Here is a 19,111-nt window from a genome sequence, read left to right as displayed (position 1 = left end):
TGAAATCCATTGTGGTTGTGTATAAAAGGCGGAAATCATAAAAACACATTTGACATTGTCCAAATACTTCCAATATATACAGTTCTCCAACTACTGAGCCTGTAGCGGAGTCACCTGACCATACCTGCGTGCCAGAGTGGAGGAACCAATTCCATCAGGGGAGCGAATGCTCTTACTGAGGGCTGAGTGGATTTGGCTGAAGCTGGGCCTCTCCGTCCTCTCTTTCTGCCAACAATCCAGCATCAGCTGATGGAGATGTGGAGGACAGTTAACCGGAGCAGGCAACCTGAAACCATCCTCAATGGCCTTTATCACCTGCACACGGAAACAGGAAATCAATTATATCGCATTAGAGATACTGACATTTGTATTTACTATGAACCCCCCCCCACTCCCAAAGAGCATTTTTGTGACTAGTAAGGCTGGATGGGGGATGAGAATGAGAATCAAGGAAAGTTTTGTCCTACTTAAAAAGTTGAGTAAGGTACTTAACTTCTTTTCTTTACAGTGGAGTTGCTTAGTTGCCAAGAATAGAAGCCTTTGGACAGTATAGGTCCTACTTGGATAAATATGTGCAGAAAAGTGCTGATGCTTTCGTTTTCTCTGTGTGTTTGTCACTAATTATGCCACGTATAATGTTCCATTGCATGCTTTTGCTTTTTGATAATTGAACTTATTTTAAGTGCCCCGGCATCCCTTTAAAGTTGCCTCACACCAGCAACAACTGCAATACAAACATAATTTCATGGTGATATCGCATAACTAAAAAACGAGAGCTGAATTATTGCAGGAATAACTACAAAAAATTGCAACCATACTGCATATGGCCAATTACTGTCTGACTGGAACAACTGAAAAGCATTCGTGACTGACTTTGTTTGCAATACACTACTTATCATGGTGTTTAATGTCACTTTGTACAATATTTGGTGGGTTATTGCAATGTTTTTTAAATACAATATATTATACGCCCAGATATAAAAAATATTGCACTGACATTAAATAAACCATGACAGTCAATATTTTGTCAAACGCTCCTGTGATACCCGACCTAATCTAAATGCGTGTCTGATGATTCATCTCTGTCGAGTATTTTTTATGCAATCCTGTGAAACCTCACTGTCTTCAAAAAGTAGAGCTTGAAAGCGTCCCTTCGGACGTCTTCTCCATCAAACTAGTCCCCCCTCCCCACTGTAAAGCCATTCACTGCAACACCTCATTTCTTTTAAGTGTATCTGGGAACATATGATACTTCGTCCTTCTAAATTACTAAGAAATAAAATCTTTCTCAGATGTGAAAATAAAGTTAGACCATAATCGGAGAAATGACATCCATCAGCAGCATTATTTCCTAAAACACTCCATCTAATCACCCACACAGCGCCTCACTCCACCGTCCCTTCAGCCCCTTAAACCTCTATCTCACTAAAGAGCATTTATAAAATGCTTTTCAGCATTTGACATTTTCCATTTAATCAAAGCCACGAGGTAAAGGGCACAACGGATCACAGGTGGACAGGCCGACCAACAATTCCGTTATGATATAATGTATCAATTTAAAGTGGATTAATATCGCAGGCGCTCTACAAGTTTGACCTTTGCCCCCTTCAATTGGAAAGTTTCACAATATGAACCAGGTTGAGAGGAAACTTTCTTCCGTTCTGTGAAAGGGCACTGGAAAAAAAAGGGCTGTGAAAAGCTTGCTATTCTTGTGCCTGCTGAATAACTCATGCATATTAATTTTGGACATTCAAAAATGGAACATGCTAATAATCTGTTGCTTTTTAACTATGCGACTGCATAAAGTCTAGGCATTATTTTCTGATGACATTAATTTGAGAGGGCATTAGCATGATGAAGCTTTTGGACTTGATGAATGATAATAACTGACTGAAATAACATGTTGAAATAATTTTATATATTTACAGTGTTGGCTTCAATCAAAAGAAAATAGTCCCAAAGACCATCTCTTTCTTGCATCATGCTTTTAACGGCCCTTTAGAAGCACGACTTCCTTCAAAACATAGAATTAAAACAACCTTTTGTGAAGGACAAAGAGGTGGGAGTGACGACAGCAAAGCAGAAAACCCACCCACACTGACTTGGAAATAATAGGTTACAAGGTTGGGTCCTATCGACTGGACAATCTCTTCAGCCCTCAAATGGCAAGCGCTCTACATTTATTGAAAGAAAATGAATTTTTCAAGAGGGATTTTCAACACTTTTAAGAGCGGGATGGTACTCGAGGATAGGCAGAGGCCACTAGAATGGGGTCCATGCATCCTTAAAAGAAAACAGGATTGGTCATGGAGCTGATGCAGATTTAAAGACGGGGACTTAGGCCCCACAAAAGCTTTCAGAGGTACTCTTCTTTTAATAAGATCCAAGCTGCCATGACTATAGAGTTCATTGATAAAGGTAATAAGAAGGAGGTAAGAGAAAGGAAGGGAAGAAAACAAGGCAATAGTTTTAGAGATAAAGGGAAAGCACAATCTTATGTCTCTTTCTATACGTACATCCTGGTTGCCCATATCCCAGTAGGGTCTTTCTCCGTAAGACATGACCTCCCACATGACGATACCGAAGCTCCAGACGTCTGAAGCTGAGGAGAAGCGATGGTACTGGATGGCTTCAGGAGCGGTCCACAGCACCACACTCTTCCCTCCATGCTGGCAGATGTAAGACACAGAGAAAAGAGTGGGTTGAGTTCACAAAGAGTGAAGCTTAAATATTCTCTTTGAAAAGCTTTGAACATATTTTTAGCAGATCAAAAGAATCTTTAGAGGAGTTCACCTTGAGTAGAACCCCAAAATATCCGGTGAAATAAAGTATGGCATTTTCTTTCTCCTCCTGAAAGCTTAATTATATGATCTTAACTGAACCTGACATGACATGTGTTAACTCAAATCCGGTTCAAGGCTCATTAAAAATAATACTCCTACATGTGTGAACTTCCTTCCAACAGCTTTTGTGCAACTTTCAGGACCATTAATTAGTAAAGTAGAATGTAAAAGACAAAATCTAAAATAGTAGCCACTAAAAATCCTGTCTCCAGCAATCACTTGATGTTTTCATTATAATTTTCTCCTACCAGTGTCGTGTAGATTGCCTCAATCTTGTCCTCCTGGAGAGGCCTGAAGCCGGACACCTTGCAGCAGAGGTTAGAGTTAACCAGCACCTGAGATGGGAAAATAGAGTGATTATCATCAGTTACACTTGGAGGAGAAACAATCCCACGATGTGAGCACGGCTCATGGACAAAGCTTGTATCACATGTGGCACAACTGATTGATTACAATAAGAAATAGTGCTGTTATGTTTTGCAACCTGACCACTGACAGGCTGGGTGAAACTATGGAGGTGATGGTTCTGACAGTATAGTCTCATCATTTTCAGCTTCATGTATTCCTCAAAATAAAAACCTGCAAGCGAGCGAGTGTCAAAAATGCTTGCAGACAAGGACAAATTGTACTTTGTTACCCGCCCACAAGAACTTGCAATAGTCTGAGACACACATCACCCCAGACTATCTCCTATCATCTCCCCCCCACCTGCTGCCTTACCTTGTGTGCGGCCAGGCGTTTGTGGACGAAGCCCATTTCGGTGAGGTACTTCATCCCCGATGCCACTCCAGTCAGCATATCTATCAGCTGCATTACACTCAGCTGGCCCTCGTGTTTCTGAGGTTATCGGAGGCACGAGGAAGGGAGGAAAGGAGGTGGAAAATCAGCGAAGAGGAAGACAAAAGAAGAGAAAGTAAGCTGAGCATATAGAATATAGTGATCCAGACAAAGCCAACACATCGGTCACAGTGCAATGTTGTGCTTACTGAGCTGACTCACTTTATTTGGAGAATGAAAACAAACAGGCCATTAATTCAAATGATTATAAACCACACCGCAGTGGTTCACAGAGCAGAGGGGCGCAGCAGTTTACGGATTCTCTCAGCACTTTTGAACAGAAACACTATTCGTGTTGTTAATTATATTACATTTTCCTTATTACTGTAATAAGCACATGTATTGCTGCCCTAGGCCCTGTACCATGATAGTAGTAATCATAGTTTATTTAGTTATCAGACAATAGGCAAACATTTTAGATAAAAATATAGATAGAACATATAAAACAACATACCCTAAGGAAGGAATCTAAGGATCCATTAGACATACTCTCCACTACGATCATCATGGTGTTACCTGGAGAAAGACACAGAGGAAGACGGTGAAATTGCCAGTGAAATTGTAAGAATCAAGAAAAAGAAACGGAGGTAATAGAGACGGAGACACAGAGAGAGGGGGAGGAAGAGAATAAAGTGAGTCTAGTCCACTTGGCAGCACGGCAGGCATTGTGCAAAGCCATTCTTCACCCAGTGAACTGTGGTGAAGCTGGGAGAACCTGTGTGCCGCCCTGGCTGTCTCAGCAAGTTTAACGACTCACAAATACTCGCTCGCACACATACACATCCAATTTGTGCACAGCAATACACACAGACCAACCAAGCCCAGGCCTCCTTGTTACATATACACTGCACATGTGCACAACAAATGCATGCATGCACACATACACACTCCGTGCCAAGGCACAGATGACGGGATCCAGCAGTGCTATTAAGTGAACAGAAGAGGAAAATAAGACTGCAGCAGTTCGAAGGGAGGAAACAAGGAAAATAGAGGAGTGGATTACAGGAGGTTTACACAGTGAGGTGAAGCTTGATAGATAAGTAAACAACTTCATATCAACAAATGAAATCAAATGACGGGGTGATAGCCTATTGGTCCGGATATTTTGTGCAGGCATATTGCAAAAATGGTAACTGGGCGTTGTAATAGCCACAATTCCTAGTTTGCCAGTATTACTAGGCTTTCAGGAGGCTTCTTGGAAAATTTATCAACAACAAAAGCTGGAACTGTGAGTCAGCACAGAGACACTGCGGTAGCACGGTCTTCAGTCTTCGTGTGATTAATTCGAGTTGGAGAGTGAATCAAGAGGTTTAACTGTGTGTTGGTGGGTTGCAGAGGGCTGCAATGACAGATGCATTTAGGCAAAAACAAAGACCAAGTTGAAGGAATTCTGTCATTCGCATCATGTGGTTACCTGAAAACAATGTATTTTAGAGGGTGTCATAATTTTGCAAAGCCTGACAGAAATGCAGTGGGAGGGAGTGTTACACAGTCGAGGAGAGAATGAAGGAGGGAGTAAGAACTGCTGTCTGCTGCAGCAGAAAAACAAATTTGGAGTCACACTTGTAAGCCATAATTTGAATAGAAATTGATAAGCACATCCCTAAACTTTCTGTACCCTGGTGTTTCAAACAGCATGTGGCAAAAGTGGCTCTTTTATGGTTTCAATCGGGTTGCCAAACCAGCTAATGTAAATTGAAATATCTACATTTCATATTGGTTTCATTGTGAATAAATGTAATTTGGAGCTCTTTCCTGTTCTGATTCGATCAGATGCAGCTCCAGCACTAATCTGTATCACAGTGCACCAAAACACTAACCATAGCACACTCAGCAGAAAACTTCATTTGGCAGCCTTGCCACTTTCTGTGTTTCTACCCCGAGGTGCTGAATGTGAAAAGACTTCCTAAACAATACTTCTGGTAGGTAACAAATCACCTTATTGCATTTCTCATAATCCTATTTCCTGTAATCGTGGAACTGCCAGTAAGGAGGTGGAGCAAATGGTGGGTCGAAAAAGAGCCAACACTGTAGAGATGGAGAGGAAAGGAGGACGCTTTCCTAATTAACAGTAGATATGTAGCTTTTCAATGTGACCTTCAATTTTGATGAAAGGATGGGAAGATTAGCAAGGAGGTGGGTGCTGTTAGCAGCTAAATGTGGTGCAGGGGGTTAAAGGAGGCTGAGTGAGAATCTGGTGGGGGGTAAGTGATGTAAAGCAAGTGATTTGTAGTCTAACAGTATGTGGGTGTGTGTATAGTGTGTGTGCACAGACAGGATTTCGTGCCAAGTGAGGGGTAAGCAACCAGGTGTGTGTGTGTGCGTGCGTATCAATAATAGTGAACGAGAGCATACAGGATCGCCTTTGTGTGTGTGGGAGCATGCCTGTGAGTGTGTGTATGTGTGTGTGTGTGTTTGCGCATTTGATGGTGGGAGAGATTGGAGTGGATTCTCAGGGCCCCGCTGGGTCTCTAGCACCAATTACTGTACCCTGCACATCTGCTACCATCCTACTGAGCACAGAGTGTTCGGGCACTGTGCCCACACACAAACACACACTGTGCATCACTGCAGCACCAACAAAAACTTCAGAAACTCTTTAAAGCTTCTCTCTACACCTGCCATTCCCCTTAACCTCAACCTCATCTTCTGTCTCTCATGTCTCTTTTCTCGGCGTCTTCCCTTCAAATTTCTTTTTCTTCCCCCTCCTTCCATTCAGTTTTCGCTCTAGGACAACAATTGCTATCTGTCAGTGGGAAATGGGCCTTCATGTAGCTCAGCTGCTGCTAGCGTACAGCATTCAACTCACGCCACCCCCCCCTTTAAACTCTTCAAGCTCCTCTTCTTTTTCCAACCTCCCATCTCGCCCACTTTGATAACCCCCTCTATGTGTGTGATATTGAAGTGGTTGGTATTTCCCAGTGCTCTTCCCAGTTCCCCTCCTCCAGTCTTTGAGCGAAGTTCACTCTTCCAGTCTGTCTCCATACCTTTACCCCCCTCTACACTTGTGATACTGAAATGGTCAAAATCTAATTATTTTTTTATTAGCCCCTCTTACATCCTCATTTCTTTTGATAATGGAGATGATGAACCTCATTTATGATAGCAGTAGTGGTCAAATGGTCCCATTCATCCTTTGACCCATACCCAGCATTTTCCCTTTCTGTGCTTTCTTTCATCTTATGTTTTTTCTCAGTCTTTTCCCAGTAGAATGGGCTTCCTCACAAACTTTCACCTTCAGCTTTCTGCTTGATTTCTCTCCCTCCTTACCTGTGGTGATGACACCCTCCAGCCGGATGATGTTAGCGTGGTCAAACTGCCCCAGGATGCCAGCCTCGCTGAGGAAAGAACGCCGCTGTTTGTCAGAACAGCCAGCCCTTAATGTCTTTATGGCCACTGGCAGTTCTCGCTTACTGGGCAGTTTCAGACAACCGCGACATACTTCTCCAAAGTCGCCTGTAGAGGGAGACAGACAAACAGAGGTCATGATCCCCATCGATTGGATGAACATCAGAGAACGCAGGAGAAGAGTAAGGAAAGGTGTTGCAGGTCAGACTGGTTAAATGGAGAAATACCTGAGGAAAGATCAAAAGAAAGGGAGACGAAAAGAAGTAGGGGTTAGACAGAGGAGGCAATCAGGGTGAGAGGGGGGAAAGGTTTGAGCAGACACACTGGGGAGGAAGAGAGATGACGCAAATAACCAGACACAATCAAGAGACATGAAATACAAAGGGATCAAAGAGGGATCAAAGATGGGGCAGGGTGCAGGTGAAGCAGGGGCACATTAAGTTGAGACAAAAAAAACAAAAAACAACCAGCTTCATTTTGACAAAGACCAGATGTGGTTTCTCCAATTTGTGTTAATGCAGGTTAAGAGGAAAGTGCAGAAATACCTATAGTTGCATCTAGACTGTCAACTGTTTATGTCCCTGTGCTCTGTTTGCTTTGCTTTGCTCATACCGTTACTTTTATATATGAAACATATGAGCATTTACCAGCCAGGGAGGATCAGTAAAGATGCAATAAAAGTCAGAATATGTCGTCTTTGTTTTTTCTCCCATTCCTCCAACTTAATGAAATGATGTACTAAATTTAGGATGTACCACTGAAAAATAGCAGCTTTGTCTTCTATAATCTCATACCTGTATGCACAATTCTCTCTATCTTGATGCTCAAGTTGTCTAGTTCCTTGGCAAAGGTGTGTATAGCCTGCAGCAGGTCCTCGCAGGTCTCTGGGTCAATATAGGTCCTCCGTGTTGGGATCTTAACTGGAATGGTGAAGACACACAGAGACACATAAAATAAGCTTTGGAATAAAAAAAAAAAGTTTGGTTGAGAATAGGACACCGTCTTGGCACATGTGTCTGCACAAAGACGGACATGATAAAATGCATCATCATAAAAAGGAACAACTCTCAGATTTAGATACCACAAACGGCGTATGGACAAATAAATATAGCAAGCTAGCCAACTGTTTTGTTAGCATAAAGATAAATAAAATCCCTGTGGCCCAGACGGTTCCTCTTGCTCAACACAAAGAAAAACACATCTTATGTCTGCGCTGCTTTGTGCTCTACTGGGGCTACACTCAGTGGAGAAATTGATATCTCTGCCTCATTCAACAAAGAATCTTTCTCTCTCTCTCTCTGTATGATTGTTGAGCATTAGACCAAAATGTTGTGTCTAGAAAAAAGCCTTTGGTCTTTGATCCAGAGACTGAAATCAATAGCTGAGTTTTACCCTCAATGTCTGGAGATAGCCGAACCTTTTTCTGCTATCAAGCTCCACTCTAGCTGTAGACCTACTGTACCTCCTTCTGACATAAACCTAAACAACAGCCAATCAGCTAGAACAAAGTCTGCACTGCAGAGCCGTCAATGTGCTCTTGCTTCATTGAAAATATTTTCCTTTCCTATTGTTCAAGTTTATAAGGACGTCTTGTGCAGTCGAGCAAACCTCCCTGCAGCTTGAGCACGACGTCTCAGTCACACATGTTTAGCTGTGGTTAATCAAACCAAAAAAATGCAAATAGCCACTTTTGGTGTGGTAATGTAGTTGGTTTAGGAAGACTTTCTACTAAATACTTTCATTTATATATTCACAACTCGTGTAATTCTCGGTTTTTGTTTGTCTTGACCTTGCAAACTCCAAAGACAGAGAGAAAGATCTGAGACTCGGAGCTCTCAAATCTTTCTGGTTTCCTCCAAAAGGCTTTAGTCAGATCACAGAGCTCTTCCACAGGCTTTTTGTCTTTTCTGCTTCAAAATGTTATCTCACCAACACACACACATATGCAAAATAACAGACACACACAAACACAACATAATCTTCAGTCAGGAACTGGGGCAAGACATAATAGCAAAAAGCTGAGGCACATCACTGTACAGTATTTGTAGTTGGCTCGCTGCTGCTTTGTTGTTCGTTTTAGAGTTTGGTATTAGGTTCTTAGGAAAAAAAGAAGAGTGTAGGAACCTGAGCAAGTGACATTTTATAAATAGTCTGTCGAGTTTAAAAGTGCTGGGGTTTATACTTAAAACAACAGGCTTTAATGCCAGTTAATATGCCAAAATGGTTAATATTAGAACTGCCTAATCTCTTTTAAGAATAAAATCACATCTAAATGTTGGAGCTGATTGCTATGAAATCATCACTGTGACACTAATGAGACGCAACAATTGTAAATTTGAGCTGACATTTAGAGCTGCGAGTGGTATTGACCCCGACTGTTTGACTGTACACAACAAAACAAAAACACTACCTGCTTTCTCAGTGAGGTTCTTGTTTTCTTTATCAACTGCCTGTTGTATTTACAGAACACTAACAACTAGCAAATAAACTAACCAACAGACAGCCAATAACCATTAACCAGTGGGTACAGAGCTCAATTAGATGACCTCTGACCCCTGTTACTACACGTTAAGGCTACTCTTCCAGGAAAAGGCTTGGTAGTCTTCCCAGCAGCTGAGCCGAGGCTCTGAAATGTTATTACAGCTCCAGATCGACCTAAAGGATACTAGCTGCCTCATAACGGCGTATCGATCCAACACACACACACACACACACACACAGATATACACTTGGTGTGCAAACACACACACAGGCACACATTGACAAATAAAGCTAAAAGTCCAATTATCAAGCAAATGAAACCTTTTCTATTCAAGGTCAAGGCTGAGTGGAGAATCGAAGGCTCTTTTCTATCAAATAGGATTTTCAAACACACTGTTGTAGCCGAAAACCTGCAGACACGGGAAGAAATGCTCATAGGCATCACAAAATGAGCAGTATGGGCTGAAAATAGCTGCAAACGTTCAGACACTTATGACACTCAGATGTGAGCTTCATTGGCTTTATGGCTGATTAGTTTCAGGGTTAACTATGTCACTGCCATGAGGGATTGAAGGGAAACTAAACTGTGTTCACACTTAGCTGCATAATCTTCAGTGGACCCCAGAGTGAGCATTCTCACTCTCATGGAAAGAGACACAAACCCTCCACACTGTCTTTTCACCTCCTTCAGTTCTTCTTCTTACAAGCAGTCAGAGTCTTTACGACGTATTAAACCCGTCTATTAATAAAGATCGCAGATTAGTCTTGATTCCTTCCATCATTCCCACCTAGTGCGTGTTTCTAGGTCACAATCATCACATACATAAAACTAATGTTCTGAGCAGTGTCACTTATGATGAGTCTCTACTCCTCTGCCAGATCACCTCTTCACACTTCAACCCCCTCCCCCACCCCTCTTACTCCGCCTTTCACTCGCTCATTTTCCCACCTTCTTCCTCTACTTTATTACTCACACACCCATTTATTCACTCCTTCTATCGTGTCTCACGTCCTTCTGTGGTAATGTATGGTTGCGGAATGTGTTTTAAGAGCCTGGCAGGCGAATAGATGGAAGTAGGGAAAAAAAAAAAAAAAGATCAGGCTTACGCGACACTCAGACCCTCACACACTTCCTGTTCCTGACAAGTCAGACCTGCAGCATCACGACAGGTTGTTCTACTCAGGCTGCAGTCATGGAACAGGATGTGGACTCAGACATGTATCTTTGTGTCTGTTTAAGTGGTTGTCCATGTTCTACAGAGAAAGGTGTGTGTTTGGAAAGCAGGCCAAAATGTGTGTGTGTGTGTGTCTGTGTGTGCTGCGTGCTTGTCAGCTGTTGGCATGTCTTTGTTTGGGCAGATTTAATTCCCAGCCGCATGGCTTCGGCTCATTATTCATCAGGCATAGTGCTCCAAACCTCTCCAGAGGGCTCAGCATGCTGGGAGATTAAACAACGCAAATGAGCACGCCCGCACACGCGCTCACACACACACACACACACACACACACACACACACACACACACACACACACTAAATTAACAAAACTGTATACAAATGCAAGAAAACTCTAAAAGCATCTATAAATCACTAAAGTAGTCCATCACTGGACTACTTCCATTCTGTCATGGCCAAACAAAATGTCTATCGAGAGCCTTGTTTTTTTTTAAAACAGCATTTACAACCTTGTACAACATCACAGCATCAACAACGTTTAAACTCCTGTTCAGGGAGTGCAGCTGCCAGCCATGTTCTGGAGCTGTTATCATCCTTTTCCCTTCTCTGCCTCTATCTGTCCCCTCCTCCTGATTTCAATCTCTCCCCCATCAAACTCAGCCACACACACACACGCACCACCTAATGGAGTGTGTCAGTGCGCTCAGAGTTGGCAAAGCACGCACTCGGAATTAAGAATTAATGCCGTGGTGCTTCTTAATGCCTCAAAAGTCATCTGAAATGTATGTGCACAAGCGTATTCACTTGCATTCCAGCGCGTGGAATTGGAAAGCAAAGCGTTTCTTAAAAAGATTCCTTGCCGCCATCTTTGGAGTTTAAACAAACACAGACACAAGCACACACCTGTGATATAGTCATCATCGCTGTCACTTACACTGGAAGTAAAGCTCCTCGTCCCCCTCTTGAGAAGCTTTGCTGTAGCCGCATTGTCTACAAAGAGAAACAAAGACGTGCGTCAGACAGTGTTTTTATCCCAGTTGGCAGATACAAACACAAGCATCAGATAGTGTTTATCTTGCAACATAATAGATTATGGAATGTGCAATAACTGTGAGATGAGAGAAAGCGAAGAGCATTGAGAGTGGAGAGGCATTCAGAAAGACCCCTTATGTGACGGCACTGATGAGCAACAGAAAGATCTGAGCATGAATAAGTAGAAACCTTCCAATTTGACAGAGCAAGTCAGAGACTGGACTCAATGTGCTATTGTGGTTTCCCCCTGGTGGAGACTTCACGCAGGTAACTCTACTTTCTGCATGTATGTGAACACAATATTATACTTTTTATCCCTCGGCACCACAGAGTTTTCTATGATTGGACTGCTGATGGGTTTGTGGCTTGAAAACGCAGCTCTTTACACTCAGACAAACATGCACACAATCCACAAAAACACACACACTGGAAGTGACAGATTAACAAGTGATGAGGAAACTTTTTGGTTGGCCAGCATCACGTTTACTTTGATTAGAGAGTGGAATGAAAATAAGACAGAAATGGAAACAGCCAAAGAATAAAAAAAGGTTTAAAGGTAAGATCTACACTACATCCTACTATTACATGAATATAACCCAGACATACAGTGTCTGAAAATACAAGGTCATGAGCAGTGTGGGGTTTTCTTGGAGCCTCAGTGGTGTTTAGTTGATATTTTGTAGGTTTGTATGTGTTCATGTATATCTGAAAGCACCATCTCAATAAATGATCATAAAAAAACGTATTATGATATCTGTCAGAAAAGCTATTATCACATGTCAAACAAAGTCTTGAGGAATAATGACTTTGAATACACAGATCTGAGGGTGTTTGAGTGAAATATGAACTATATGATATCAGAACATCTATATGATATCAGAACAGGGAGTTCACGGGGAGTTTGACAGACTCACACCTGTCTGGGGTGTGTCATCTATGCACATGAGAATATTCATGTGTTGGGTTAGTGTGCAAGCGCTTTGGCGTATGCATTTATGGGATTGTGTTATTTTGCATGTGCATGTGCATGTGCATGTGCATGTGCATGTGCATATCCCTGTGTGTGTCTGTGTGGGCGTGATGTGATCGAGGGTGAGGCTGACACATTCTTTAGCCTGTATAGCAGCAGGGACTGAGACAAGGTCAGGACCCTGTCTGTCAAAACACACTAGCAGATACATGCAGCACAGCTCCTCAGGGCAGCAGATACCAGACAGGGGAGAGGAGACAAGAATTAATAGATAAGGGAGCACAGCGGAGAGGGAATGAGGGAGAAAAGAATGGGCGGGCCATGAGGACGGAGGGTATTACTGTAGCAAGAGAAACAAGTCGCAAGATATTTAAAAGAGGAGGAGAGGTAAGGAAGCATGGCGAGGGGAAGAGGGCAAAGTAGGGGGTAAATCAGGAGAAAAAATGTAAGGAAGTCAGGAGGTGGCAGGGGAAGTGACAAGAAAATAAGAGGTTAGGGGAAGAGGATAATTAGGCAGAAGGGTATGCATGGAAGGAGAGATAAGTAGTTGAAGAGGCACCGCGTATAGTCCATAAAGTACATGGTTAGGGGCAGAGGAAGAAGCAAGGAGAGAAAGAAAAAGTATGGGAGCCGACACATGAAGGAAGCAAGGCAGTGATGGAAAACTGTAGCTAGATTATCTAGAAGGATGAAGTAAGGGAGAGGCAAGAGGTAAAGGTGCAAAAAACATCAGGAGTAACAGGTAAAAGTGAGGTGAGGAGACAAGGAGACAACTTGGAGAAAAGGAATAATGAAGAAGAAGAATTGAAAGTGAAAGTCACAAGTGCCAGAAGTGCCAGAAGTGAAATTGCAGATGCAAAATAATTCTGCGTGGCTCCTTTTGTTTTTGTGTGAATTGAACAGTAACTAATGTCCATCACATTTTAAGTTAATGTCATATCTTTGTAGGACACGGTAGGGAGGAATGGAAATGGATCTGGGCCAAACAGAAAGAATGAAGAAAAAATATTTGGGGCTTATTATCATTCCTTTGGTTTAAGGAAAGCTGAGGAAAGAAAAGAAAGCACTGAGGGAGCAAGAAGATGGCATGACAACTGGGGGAAATTAGAAGAACCAGAAAGAAATAGGGGGTAAATAAGTAAGGCTGGGAAACAATTGTGCAAGGAGGGGGAAGTGCAGGCATGCCAGTGTACCTGGGCATCAGCTGTGTGAAGGGAGGAAGAGGAGAGAGAAGAGGAGGAGGAGGAGGAAGAGTGGAGAAGGAGGTCGAGAGCAGCACCACACTAGCAGGAGTTACATTGGATGAGCTTGAGCAGACGCTGCTGGGAAGAAAACAAGGGAGGGGAGGAGGAAGTGCCAATGTCAATGCTGGCTCTTTTCATTACTGGAGAAGATGGTCAGTCAACATAACTGTGGAAATGATGGATTCCTTTCTCTCAAATAAAATGATTCTCATCATTGGAGTATGGTGGATAAAAAAAAAAACTGAATCTTCGATCTTACATTATCATTAAAATGTAAACATATATGATGTGTTTAAAATATACGCTGCTTCCTGAGACAGATTCCTATTGAATGCTATTGACAAGAATTCTGGACGAGTTTTCAAATTTCACACTTCAGGAGAACCAGATGGCAAGAAAAAATAAAAAAAGCGGATGCCAAACCAGTGGAAATTCTGGCCAAGTGCTGTCGCTGTCAGTTCGGCCTCATCAAATGTTAATTTTGGCAAGAATTACCTCCTTAGTTTTATGCCTATTATTTACAAATGCTGCCTTTCAATGGGCCTTCATTTTTCAATGAATGAATGTCAATAATTAAATTGAGAAGTAACTTTTAATAGTCTCTGTATTGTTTTTGTAAACTAATCCTACAGGATGAGACCAGTCACATTCTATATAGACCAGAAATGTACATTTTAGCTACTTGGATGAACCGAGCCTGAGTTTAACATTTATTTTTACGTGCAGGGAACGTGTTGCCTTAGCTGTCTCTCGGGTTTGATGCTATTACCTTCCTTGTATTTTTAAGAATCAGCATGTTTCCCTCTACATTCTTTTATTATCAGTAGTAGTCAACAGCTGCCAACTTTGGACAATGGCAAATTCAATTTTTCTGCTCATATTTAACTGAATTTAATGCTTTGCTCCCTCACTTGTTTTCAGATGAGAACTTAAGAGAAAATAAAGGGAACAGATGCCGTGTAAATTGGGCCTATTCAATATCAGCTCTTTTCTCCCTGTACCTGAATTCTAAATTATGAACTCTAAAATAAAGTGCAGCAATATAAATAATAGGTGAGAGAGCAGGAATAGGATTGTTACTGACAGGTAAAGTGCTGCAGAGAGGAATTAGGCCAGCAGAAACGTACGTAGGGCACGGAGAATTAGGGAATTTTGTAAAACCACTTCAATAGATCGATACATAGACAGACAGAAAGACAGACAGATAGACAGACAGACAGAGAACATAGATGCAAAAGTTTTTGCGACGACAACTTTCACATTTAAACTGGAAGATGTCTGTGTCTACTGGTGGGGTGCTTTCCGAGGCTTAAATGTACTGATCTGTACAAGACATACACTGCTGAGTTTGAGACCTTATCTCGAGGCCTATCCATCTCCCCCTGTCATTTCATTTCTTCCCCTTCGAATCCCACTTTTTGTCACTGTGTCACCGAGAGTCAATGGCCCTATGAAATGACCCTCTGCTTTCATTCTCGGTTCTTCCTCTCCATCTCCTGCTCCTGATAGCTTGTACCTCGCTTACCAGACAGACATACACACAGTGCACACACATGCATGCTGGTGTGGCTGGTGACGGGTAAACAATCCCGCTGCACTGACCAGTCAAGCCTGGGCTTCCTGGAGAATGTCTGGGCAATGCCCTGGAACTGTGGCTCTATCAGACGCGGTCAGGCATGGATGGACTGTGCCTCTGCGAGTGCGCCCGTATGTGTGTAATTGTTGGGATCCAGCATCGAGATAAGGTTTTAAAGAGAGGAAAATACAAAGTGCTCATTTCCTCTTTTGTCCTATCAGTCCATTTTTATTCCCCAAATTATTCTCAATGAGGATTTCACAATGCTGACAGAGACAGAGGGAGGGAGAGAAGAATCTGAAATCTAAAACACGCCGACAGCGCAAGTCATTTAAAGCACAAATCGTAAATGTTAATATATTATTATATTTTGTTTGTGAGATGAAACAAGACATCGGAAGACAATACAGAGGACTCTATAAAATGTCAGCAAATTATGAAAAATACCCATCACAAGCTGTTAGCTGCAGCTCTGACTTCAGTAATAACTTTAACCTTGTCCACTGTCATTGCTTTCAAAGTAAAAGTCGTTTTGCCAAACAAGAAAAGAGGTCGGAACAGAAGCCGAGATGTGCCAGCTGAAGTAGTGAATCTTTTAAAAAAAAGGCCAAAGTGTCACATTCTGCCAACCGTACGTGCTAATGTATGCTGTTTCACAATAGGCTCTCTGTGTGTTTTGGACTCCCCGACAGGAATAGAGTTGGTTAAGAAGAGGATAAACTAATCCACACCCGTGTTGTAGAGCTGCTGACACATACTTTGCATTAAATGTGAGAAATGAAGTTAGATTTTCTGACTGCGAGTTCTGTAACTGAGTTTCAGGTATCTCTGTGTGCACCCAAGAATGCAAATATATGCCTTGAGTGCGTATGACAGTTGTGTCCGTGCTGTGCCGTGTGTGCAGTGGGACTCGTTTGCATGTGTCTGTGTGAGCAGACAGATCGATGTAACTGAGGCCCTCCAGCCGTAGCCAGGAGCTGGCTGTCTTTGCAAATACGAGTGCATGGTAATTGAGGCATCAAGCCATTCCCTCTTTGTCTCTATGCAAAACATGAAGAGCAAGTTAATGGTCCAGCAGCGATGAACAATGGAGACCACTTTCAATGAATGCAATGATGGAAATAAAGAGGAGAAAGATAAGCATTATTATTCACTACTAGACAGAGCATCAAGGGAAGCTGTTGTCTCTCCTCAAAGCAAGAATGCTTTTTAATACTTGTGAGTGCATATGTGTGTGTGTGTGTGTGAGAGAGTGAGTGAGTGTGTGTACTGTATATTCTATGTATTGCGACTGTAGTTCTGTTGCCTTTAGATGGTGTGTATCTGAACATGTAGGTCTTCATACATTTTGACTGACAGCACCTGTTTGTTTGGTTCTATTTTGATTGAATAGAACCCATTTTTACACCTGGTCGGCTCAATCATTGCACTTGATTGTGTGTATGTTGAAATGGTCCAGTGGTCTTTATATCACAAGCCTCCCTGTATACAGGTAGGCACAGAAAAGGCTTGGATGACGTTATATGGCTGAGAAGTTTAGATCTGAGCATGTTTTTGTGAACAGAGGAAGGAAAGAGAGAATTTACGCAAACTATGAAAACAAATGCCTTCTTCCATGTATCTGAAAATCTCCCTGGATAGATACCAATTGAATCTCAGCCAAATTGAATGACAAAAAAAACACACAACTGTGCGCCTGGCATGTGTGTAGACTGTGTGGGAGTAGATGAGGAGAATATGAATTGTGTGTGTGTGTGTGTGTGGGTGGGTGTGTGGGTTTGTGTTTCTGTGTGGGCATGTGTGAGGCGAGCTGGCAAGATATAGAATTGGATAGGAGTCCAAGAGTAAAGTGGTTGAATGGTTAAAAGTAATGCAATGCAGCCTTTATCTGCTCAGCTGAATAAAACATGTATGCATAGACAACGTAACAAACAAGACAGTAAAACATGCATGAAAAGCCTTAGAGACCACAGAATCACTGCTCTGAGTTGAAACATTGATTTTTGTATTGTATTGTTGAAATATTTTTTTTTCCAATGCCCATTAATGCCCACACAGCTGTGAAGTGGTGGAAGTGGAGGCTAATTTTGTACTAAACCTGTTGGATGGGAATGGCCACTCCAAGCATCAGCTGACGTTCTGCTGTCTAACTAGTTTCTGGTTTGCTTCAGCTCCAGTTTAGTGTCTAGACAAGTGTGTCAGACTGCCACTTATTAGAAATGGAGAAATGCAGCTGCCTTCGTTGATTGCTGGACTCCGCCTGTCTCTACAAAACTCTCTCAATTGCAAGAATCTCGATTTAATCTTTTTTTAATAAGTAAAATTAGGTCACAACAGCAGTGCCAAAAGTCAACGTGCTCAGCAGTGAGTCAATCAATTTGCTTTAAAATTAAACACCGGTTACAGGAAAATTAGGTGGAATAATAAAGCTGACTGTCCGTTCTGATTATGAAAAGCAAAAAAAGACAATTAAACTCTTTTTATGCCCAAGTAGTGAAGCAAACTATTGGTCTGAGTAAACCAGGCGTCAGCTGTGACACTGGTTTAACCTCTCATCTATCTGCTGTTTCACAACACCCGATTGTGAAATTGGACGATTAGGTGAAATCAGGTGAAAACTAATTAAGGTAGCAAAGAATTATGAAGATCAAAGAAGGATTTGACCCTGCCGGTGTTTTCCAGACAACACCGTTATCAAGCTGACCTCTCTATGTAGCGTATTAAATCACTGGACACCGTTTTCACAGAGGAACTCTTCACATCGCTGGATTATCTATACTACTTTGGAGGATCATGTGACAGTGGACATGAATATATGACTGATGCTACTGTACGATTGAGTATTTGAATGAGACATATGAAGCATGTTGTGGGCGGTGACTGTTTAATTAGTGCCATACATGTATGTGTGTGTCTGTGTATTCATATTTACCTCCTCCAGATGAGAAGTCCAACTCCCATGGAGAGCAGCATGATGAGAGCAGCCACGGACACGACAACAATGATTACCACTGGGTTCTGTTCACTGGAGGCCAGTGCCACTGGAAAGGACAAAACACAGATTAATGGAACTGGGCCCACGAGGATTATTAGCCAGGTGAAGAGCGCTGCTAAATTTACGAGCTCTAGATGCCGATCAACAAACTACTGTATATTAATCAAACACACGGATCAACGGATTTGATTACTACCGTAAAAAGTAGTGTAGCAGAACAGCTATTAGTTGTGTTCACAGAAATGAATAGTTCTCTTCAGTATAAACAGCTTGTAAAGTTTTTTCCCCATCTGTACTGCAGCACCTGCCAACTCCTTCTGTTTGCTTACAATCAATCTACAGAGTTTTCTAATCTAATTGTCTTGTGCATAATCATCCTAACAGCTAAACACCATACTTGTATGATTAGGATTAATTAAAAAGTATGATAGTATTTTTAAATCCCTCTGCATTCCTGCACTTCATACATAATCACTGGAGGTTGCTGTGTTGTTGCCCTGTGAGAGTGTTAGGTCATTATTTATTTGACATTTGATCTAGCCTGAGGCAAATGTAGAAAACTGAATATGCATCATGCAAAGAAAAGTTACTGTGCAACTAAGACCTCTCA

At 42.0% G+C, this 19,111-nt stretch overlaps 1 protein-coding gene across 1 annotated transcript in view; it reads right to left on the bottom strand.

The window, feature by feature from the left end:
* The window catches only part of LOC113153544 (ephrin type-A receptor 7), a 128,207-nt gene that overhangs the window by 9,411 nt on the left and 99,685 nt on the right, over positions 1-19,111 (bottom strand). Inside the window, exons 8-16 of the mRNA XM_026347223.1 lie at positions 18,439-18,547; positions 11,619-11,674; positions 7,823-7,948; positions 6,951-7,136; positions 4,135-4,196; positions 3,564-3,680; positions 3,092-3,178; positions 2,517-2,669; positions 125-315 (exon numbers count right to left, since the gene is read on the bottom strand). Coding sequence (XP_026203008.1) covers positions 125-315; positions 2,517-2,669; positions 3,092-3,178; positions 3,564-3,680; positions 4,135-4,196; positions 6,951-7,136; positions 7,823-7,948; positions 11,619-11,674; positions 18,439-18,547 — 1,087 coding nt within the window. The remainder of the gene's footprint in view (positions 1-124; positions 316-2,516; positions 2,670-3,091; positions 3,179-3,563; positions 3,681-4,134; positions 4,197-6,950; positions 7,137-7,822; positions 7,949-11,618; positions 11,675-18,438; positions 18,548-19,111) is intronic.

This window comes from Anabas testudineus, chromosome 11 (genome assembly GCF_900324465.2).
Source record: "Anabas testudineus chromosome 11, fAnaTes1.2, whole genome shotgun sequence".
Taxonomy (NCBI): Eukaryota; Metazoa; Chordata; class Actinopteri; order Anabantiformes; family Anabantidae; genus Anabas; species Anabas testudineus.
This window is presented reverse-complemented; position numbering and strand designations above follow the sequence as displayed.